At 34.6% G+C, this 8,538-nt stretch overlaps 1 protein-coding gene across 7 annotated transcripts in view; it reads right to left on the bottom strand.

Moving 5' to 3' along the window:
• Nucleotides 1–43: 43 nt before the first annotated feature.
• LOC133994906 (ceramide transfer protein-like) overlaps nt 44–8,538 on the bottom strand; it is a 31,766-nt gene continuing 23,271 nt past the window's right edge. For 4 of the 7 annotated variants that reach the window (XM_062434132.1, XM_062434133.1, XM_062434134.1 and 1 more), the window contains 10 exons: nt 8,379–8,465; nt 7,678–7,770; nt 7,428–7,499; nt 5,758–5,853; nt 5,066–5,198; nt 4,889–4,959; nt 4,163–4,291; nt 3,906–4,035; nt 2,666–2,802; nt 44–2,559 (listed from right to left, as the gene is read on the bottom strand). In XM_062434132.1, the coding sequence (XP_062290116.1) occupies nt 2,675–2,802; nt 3,906–4,035; nt 4,163–4,291; nt 4,889–4,959; nt 5,066–5,198; nt 5,758–5,853; nt 7,428–7,499; nt 7,678–7,770; nt 8,379–8,465 (939 nt within the window). In that variant the 3' untranslated portion in view covers nt 44–2,559; nt 2,666–2,674. The remainder of the gene's footprint in view (nt 2,560–2,665; nt 2,803–3,905; nt 4,036–4,162; nt 4,292–4,888; nt 4,960–5,065; nt 5,199–5,757; nt 5,854–7,427; nt 7,500–7,677; nt 7,771–8,378; nt 8,466–8,538) is intronic. The other 3 variants (XM_062434136.1, XM_062434137.1, XM_062434138.1) reach the window with 1 other exon arrangement.

Genomic DNA, 8,538 nt, shown 5'->3' with positions numbered 1-8,538 from the left:
AGCATGAAGAAGAAAACGGCTCCAAACAGGAAGAAAAACTCAGGAGGATAAACTTATTTATTTCACTTTTAAAAACAGGGCAGGAGAAGCGCCACCTTGTCACAGTACATTTATAAGTTGATCCCACAGCAATTAGTATGAACAAATTATTTACAAAAAAAATGATGCTTTTTCTAAATTACAACTTTCTTTAACTTTGATTAGAAAGGTCAGAAAAGGGCTTCAGCCTGATGTTGGATCACCTGGCTTCACTTTGTCTCCAGTCCGTCATTTACAGTTAATAGAAACTTTTATTCCATCAAAGGATTTCAAAGTGAAGCCTGATAATAAAAATTAAAAATAAAGCTACACATGGATCATTATTGATTTGACTAAAGGAAACATTTTTTGTGCTGTCTACAGGTGGAAATAGTGCTAAACAGTCAGACAGAGATACTGATGCTCCAGGTTTGAAATCTAATGAGAATAATCTGCAAAATGATGAAAGTTAATGAAACTTAAACTGAATTCTGTCTTCTCCAAATAACCTTCTTAGTCTGTATCAACTGCACAACTGTAAAATCCAGAGTTACTGTTCACATTCACATTCATAAATTACCTGTTAGTCATTAATACATGTTTGATTCACCTTATGTGGGAAAAAAGACTTTCACAATCACTTAATTTTTTATGGGCTATGATGAATATAACAACATGTTTGAATGCTGATTTTTGGATTTTGTAATAAACACAGGTCAAGTTTGGATATATTTGCATATATAAAAAATGTGTATCACCTGCACAAAATGAAAAATAATGATGCATTTTATCTCCATTTTTGTATATTCAGGTACACGTTAGGAAAAGTCCACCTAGAGGAAATATGTATAGTGTGTTTTTACAGCTTTCAAATGTAAAAACTGATCAAATTTGACCCTGAATTGTTTGTAATGGTTACAAAAACATACAAGCACGAGTAAATAAAACAGTTAATTAACAATTATAATTAAATTGTTCTCTAAAAAAATAAATGAAAGTGAAGCATTTAACCCAGAATAGTTCCTTATTAAACTCTGGATTTTGCAGCTTTGCACATGAATAACCAACTTTTCTTTAAAAGACAGAAAACACATGATTAAAAAAAACTCTGACCGCATTAACAGAATAGTTTCAATACTGTGACTGTCACATATTTAGCACATGTAAAGAAAATATATGTTAGAAATACTGACAGGGACAGATTGGGAGTGATGATTATTACACTTAAAATTAAACTGAAATTTGACTTAATTTAACTTTAATACTGGTGAGAAATATTCTGCCAGTCCTCTCTGTGTGGAAAAACTGAAAAAACAAACACAAACAGATGATGTAGTAGTAAAGGGGAGCACAGCCATGAGGCACTTCACTAGTGATTTAAACTAATAGGCGCACTAACAGCACTGTCTGTATTTATTCATTTGTTTCTCTCTTTCTAACACTAAGGCATCTGGGCTCATCTGGGCTTCAGAAATGTTAGTGACTCTATTTACAACTCATTAAACATGACACACACACAAAAAAAAATACAATTATAAAGCGAAGCAAATAATGTACATGAAATCTCTTTTGTACATTAAATAATATATATATTTATATATTTAAGAGACTCGTCCCGCCTTCGAACACCCAACAATAGAGAGGTGTTTTCATGAGAGAGACATGAGTCAAAACTGTCAAAGTCTTATATCATTGGGGTCATGCTGTTGTCATGACAACCCTCTAGACTTTAATTTAATTTTTAATCTTTACTAGCAAAAGATTAGCAGCTTCAAAAAGAACGCTGGGGAATTATTAATTATGAAAAAAACATCAACGCAAAATAGGAACTATAAATGGCGAGAAGAAAATAGTTCAGTCTATCAGCGTTAGAGTTTTTTTTCTTTTCTTTTTCTGCTTATATCTCTTTTGTACAAACCTCTTATGGAACATACGTACATTTATATATTAATACATCTGCCAGAAAAGACACGCTGGCCGCTCTACGTCTGTCTACTACAGGAGCTTGAAAGAAAACTGTGGCGTTACGAGCGGCTAAGAGAGGAAGAGGAGAAAGAGAGGAAGGAAAGTGACACGTCAGCCCGCTGTTGAGTGCATTCATCCAAGAGAGACTGATAAAAACTCTTATTCAGGTGTCTATTAATAATACTATCTCTACTATAATACTCAAAAGTACAGTATTTTATCAATTAAAGAAGACGAAAGGGGGGAAACTGGTTATCATTTCTTTTTTAAATGATATAAGCTCAGTATTTTATCAATTAAATCACAAAGAAGGGGGGAAACTAGTAGTAATTTCTCTTTTTTTAAATGATATCAATGTAGCCTTTAATTGGCTAAAAATGGCTCTCATATGAATTAATGTCACTGTTTGAATGCAGCCACCAGAGGGCGCCATCATGGCCTTCCCTCCCCTACTAGAACAACCTGTAGCTATTAAAAAAAAAAAAAACACAAAATCTCTTGAGGAGGTCGACTGTTCACGGCAGCAGAGCAGCTGTCGGGTCCTCAAAGCTTCTCGTGCAGTTCAGTTCTTGCTCTCTAGAAAAAGATAAGACACATTTTAAAGGAGTTCTTTTGAGAGATATAGAAGTAGAAGATGAAAAACGTACAAAACAGATGAGTGAACTGGTGTGATTTGTGCTACCTGTGAGCCTCAGAATAAAATGGGTTTGCCAGCAGTTTTCTCCTGCACGTAGGAGGTGAAGCGCTTGAGGAATTTGGGGTACTCCCTTTTCGCCACGGCCCTGAGCACGGAGGCAGGAGCCCAGCCTCCAGGATTCACTGCACAGAGAGAGAGAGAGAGAGAGAGAGAGGACACCACATCAGATATTATACTCATCATATTTTACTATTACAAGACCAAAATCACATAAATATCAAGTTTAAACAGGAAGAAATATGCCCAAAAACATGAGTCTGATGATGGTATAAACAGGATGTCTGCTGTGTTCATTCAAATTAATTTCAAGACCTCTTTAAGTGCACATTAGATGCAATTTATAACACATTTTTTATGATCATACTCATCAAAGAGTGATGGAAAACCAGCAGGGACAATGAGACCTACAACTATTTATTAGGTACATTAAATTATTTAGATTTATCAGCTCTTATTTAAGCTCTTTCCAGCTGTATGTAACAATCATTCCTTGTGATATAATTCATTCATTCACACAACCTAGACAAAAGTGGCAGAAAATTGAAGAATGGATTGATTAATTATAAAATAATTAATTCATGTTTTTACATTCTACTACACTTGTCCATTATAAACTGATGAGATTGTGATTTTTTTTAATGCCTGTGTTTTATTTTTCAGCTGAACTTGCCAATACACCCGCTTCCCTTTCAGTTCAGGTTTTGTTTTCAGAGCCAAGTTTTATTTTCGATGCCAAAATGTCACTTTCTTTTTTATCTCTTCTGGCCTCATACGAAGCTGCAGTGGTGACAGTGTTTACTGCAGGTCTGATGCTGCTCACTTAAAACTCTGCAAAATCTTCTGTTGCACCAGTCTCATTGTAGACACATAGAAGAAACACCTAACTTCTGTCACTGTCTACAGCTGGAAAGAGTAAATGTTTAAGGCCTTTTCAGGAGGGCTGAGGAGGGGAGGGTTAAGGCAAGATCTGCAGATACTCTGATAAAAATCCAATTTCAGACACTAGAGTAGATTTAAATAATGACACTTATTTATTTGAATTCATGGGTGGGTGTATTTTTTGTAATGCACTAACCTAAATGTATCACCATTTACCACCTGAATGCCTGATATTATTGATTTAAGCACCAGTGTATATAGGAGACCTCAGGGGGATTTTTAATATTAGTTTCAGCTCAGTCATAACATGAACTGAAGCCAAAAGCTCGACGGTCGTCACACACACCATTGGCAACGTAGGTGATTTTACACAGGATGTTGTCTCTGCTGATCTCTTTATCTCCCTCTGGTGGGCTGACAAGGGTCTGACAGATCATGCCGATGTTGATTTTGGCTCGGACACACTTGTTGGTCGGCTGTGGGACGAATAGAGAGGACAGGACAGAGAATGAAGAAAAGCAGCAGTGTTTTTTAGAATAGAAAGTTCTTACTCAGAGTCTAAAATTAAATTAAAAACAGAGGTGAGTGGAGTGTCTGGCTCACCTGTGCCTCGTCATGATCCACGGAGAAATTGCAGACCAGCCAGGTGTCTGGGTCGTTCTCGTTGTTGGCCAGGACCTTTCTCATGGCAGACAGGTACAGCACGTCCCTCTGAGACGCAGGCCACACCCGCTGCAACACAGATTATATAAGGGTCAGTGACAGATAAAGGTTGGCAAGATGAGTGATTCAAAATATCTTTAAAAAATTGCATCAGGTTTATTAATATGCACATTTTGTATTTGTTGGTTCGTTGCACCATTTTTAACCAATAGTAAGAATGAATGCTCCTGAAAATGTCAAATGGTGTAACCACAAAAGAATGATAAATATTAAATATTTCATCCACCTACAGTGTATTTAAGTGGACTTATACAATAATTTCTTCATTTTAAAACATCAAATGAAAAGAAAGAATTTTTTCTACATTTAAAATTTAAAGCATTTTGTCAATACTGAGCAGGACATATCCTAAATCAACCATTTTTTCTAAATAATTTGTGACAAATGATGTAAAATTTAAACAGTGTTACATTACCAAAGTGGATTATATTTATTCCACATTTTAGTTCACATTTATTTTCCTGTATATCATCAGATTTTTATGAAAAAATACTGGTTACACCAATTGACACTTTGGTTACATCATATCACTGACACAAAAACATCATATTAAAGCTCATTAAAAAAGCAGATCCTACGTTGTCATTCCAGTCTTGTATCTCTTACCTTGTGCGTTTGATATGTAATTATTGCGTTTTCCGACAACTTCTCCACCACGTTGAAGTTCTCAATGGTGGCTGAAAGAGGAAAAGAACATGAACATTACTATTAAAGTTGACTTAATTGTAAAAATAAACTGCTAAACTGCTAAACTAGTGTTGATTTAGAGTTTAGAAGACTTACTCTCCCAGTCGTTGCGGTAGGCAGTGTCCCAAAAGTAGTGGCAGACCTCGTGACCCGTCACCCCCTTTACTGAATGTGTGGCCTTCAGAGGGTCCAAAACAATCCCATTTTCCTCCACCTCTCTCCTGTACACCTGCACATGGGTAAGTGAGAAATAAGGGTTTGCAATATGAGCAATTCAAAAATATCTTTAAAAAATAGTTTTAAAAGCAGCATCAGGTTTGTTAAAATGTACATTTTGTATTTTTCGTTGGTTTTATATAATTTGAAATGACATTTGCACCATTCAAAAGTAAGACTGAATGCTCCTGAAAATGTCAAATGGTGTAACCACAAAACACAAGACCTACACAGTATATTTAAATGGACCTATACAAATATTTACTTACAAATAATTACTTAAAATGTAAATTGAAATCAAACTAGTTGATATGGTGTTTTATTGAGAATTTAACGTTTTTATGGTTACGCCACTTAGACATTTTTGCCATAATCTTCTAATATATTCTCTCAAAATGGATTAAAAGCATTAATGTTATGCTGGGTAGAAACCTTTGGTCAAATTATACATAAATCTACTGTAAGAATAAATTTAATGATTCCACAATGTACTAATGAGCAACGTTATTACATTTAATTGTGCTCTAATCCCTTAAAAACATCATTTAACCAGGACGTCCTCCTGTCCATACCTTCATTTCTCCCTCCTCTATGACCAGCTGCCAGTTGGCGTCTCCGCCCACATCCTGCATCGAGTAGGTCATGTGATTCTGCACCATCTCCTCCACCTATAACACGAGGCCACAGGCAGAGAGAGAGAGGAGGAGGAGGAGGAGGAGGAGGTGATATTGATTACGTGATGACAACTATGTCAGCAGGGTATAATGGAGTGACTGTGTGCTGAGAAAAGTACAGACAACAGAACTGCTTTATATACTCTGCTTCTATACTATGCATGTCATTTATTGTGAGTGCTACAGTGTTCATTCAGACGACGAGGAATATGCATTAATGATTCATGATGATGAGACTAAAGAATTAAAAATAACCTCTAAAAACACAAATGAAGTAATTTCTGCTTTAATGTAAAGTGATATTCAACGACCTGCATGCATCATCTTCCTCTCTTAAAGTGAATTAGCTGATTGATTAACGTGAACCGTTGCACTAATAAACAGCAGCTTGTATTTCAGGAACGTTTTGTCACTGAAAGTAATGCTGTTGGTGGATGTTTCTGGTTATTTGGAGGTATAAATAAAAGAAGGACAAAATGCTGCATTCATGAGGCAACAAAAAACAGCTTGAAAAAAATATTAAAATATGCAGGCAAGCAGCCGACAATTGTAAAACAGGTAAGTTAACTTTAATGTATTTTCATGCGTAATACATTAAAGTTAACATAACATCACAATGTTACTTTACAGCGAGTGAGCAGCTCTCTGAACAGGCAAAATTTGGGGATTTCTGGATTTACTGCTGTGTGTGTGTGAGTGTGTGTGTGTGCCTATAGTCTAGTATTAATCATTGCAGATTCATAGGATTTATTATAAAATTTCCTCAGTTCCTGTTTTTATTGAGTCATTACTTATTTTTATTTTATTATTTTTATTTATTTAGTCATTATTTATTTTAATTTTATTATTTTTATTTATTTATTTTTGGGTCGATATTTTTATTTATGTATCTAGTTTTATTTATTGAGTCACTATTTTTATTTTTTAATTGTATATATTTGATTTAATTATTTTTATATATGTATTTATTTTTATTTATCATTTATCATGAATCATTGTTTATGTTTATTTTATTTTTTATTGTTTAGTTTTTTCCTATTTCAAGTACTTTGTGTTACATTACTATGTGTGAAAAGTGCTATATAAATAAAATCAAATTGATTGATAGAGTCTGAAATAAACTTTACCGCTGACTTTATGATAAATGTGAATAAAACTTGTAACCATGGTTACTGTTAAAGATCGCAGCAAGCCTCAAAGTCCTTAAAAGTCATAAAAAATGTCTTGATGACTAAAATTAACCAAAGTCAAAGGACTGAAACGTGGCTAAAACTAACTTTTTCATCAAAAGATTAAAACTAGATGAAAAACAGGAGTCAAAATGAACAACTGGTGACAAACAGACGTGTCAGCACATTTCTAAACATGCCGTTATTAGTTCACACACAGATATAAAAGGGAGCTCCTGTTTCATGCTGCTATGGTGAGTTTGAGTGTTTTTCTTCATAGACTTAATTTAAGCTTATGCAGTTACTGGGAGCAGTGGAGCAAACACAGTGTTTTAGTCTCTGAAGGTGAAACATAGAGGAGAGGAGAGATGATTGGCTGGGTGCTTTGCTGTGAATTACCTGTGTGCTGAATCTGTGGACTTCCTGAGGAGAAGCCCTGATTATCTGAGCAGGGGAGGACTGATTATGAGGCTACAGCACAGATGAGATGATGGACAAAAAAAAAAGAAAGATGGAAAAAAAGTTATTCAAATGAAATAGGAAATGAGATCAAAAAGAAGCATGAAAGGAGAAGCAAGAAATGGAGATGGAATGATGAAAGTAGCTTGCAGATGTGTACAGCTGTGAGGAAGTGAAGCGTTGCGCAAACCTTTTCAGAGAATCTGTGAGAGCTGGAGCTCGAATAAACGTCTCCAGGAGGAACCGGACTGGATCTATGGTTTCTTGTCTTCTCGGTTTGAGACTGGAAGAGAAAAAAAAACAACAACAAAAAACTTACATTAAACACAACATTACAAAGAAGAGTTTTATTTCCTTTTTAAAAGTGTATACTAATTTCTAGAGCTGCAATGATTAATCAATCAGTAGAAAATAACTCACAACTACAACTGATAATTCATTTTAGTCCATTGTTTAAGTAAAAATGCCAAAAATGAGCTGTTTTAGCTTTTCAAATGTGAAGATTTAATGCTTATATTTGATTGACATGATAGTAAATTGAGCATCTTTGGGTTTTTAACTGTGAGTTGAACAAAACAAGACATTTAAAGATGTCACATTGTGCTTTTTTACTATTTTCTGCCATTTTATAAACATAATAATCAAGAAAATAAAAGTCCAGCCTCTAAAATGAATATAATATGATAAAAATGAATATTTTCTGGTTTCTTTAATCTTTTCTGATATACTCGATGTCTTTGGCTTGCTGACCTTTGGATGGGACAAACCAAGACATTTGATTACATCTCTTTGAGCTTTAGGAAACAATGATAGACATTTTTCACCTTTTAATCAGTAAAAAATAGTTAACAGAAAAAATAATAAATAATGAAAATAATTTGCATCTCTCACCTGTTCTTCTATTTTGTCTTGTCTGTCGAGAGCAGCTTCAACCGCGTCGAAAAATTCATCCTCATTGATGAGGCTGTTTGGACCCTCCTGTTGATGAAGCGAAGAGAGGAAACGTCACTTCAAAAGTTGAGACACAAACTGGAATTTGATGTTGCATTAC

This window comes from Scomber scombrus, chromosome 15 (genome assembly GCF_963691925.1).
Source record: "Scomber scombrus chromosome 15, fScoSco1.1, whole genome shotgun sequence".
Taxonomy (NCBI): domain Eukaryota; kingdom Metazoa; phylum Chordata; class Actinopteri; order Scombriformes; family Scombridae; genus Scomber; species Scomber scombrus.
The sequence above is the reverse complement of the archived record's forward strand: the minus strand, read 5'-3'. Positions and strand labels throughout refer to the sequence as shown.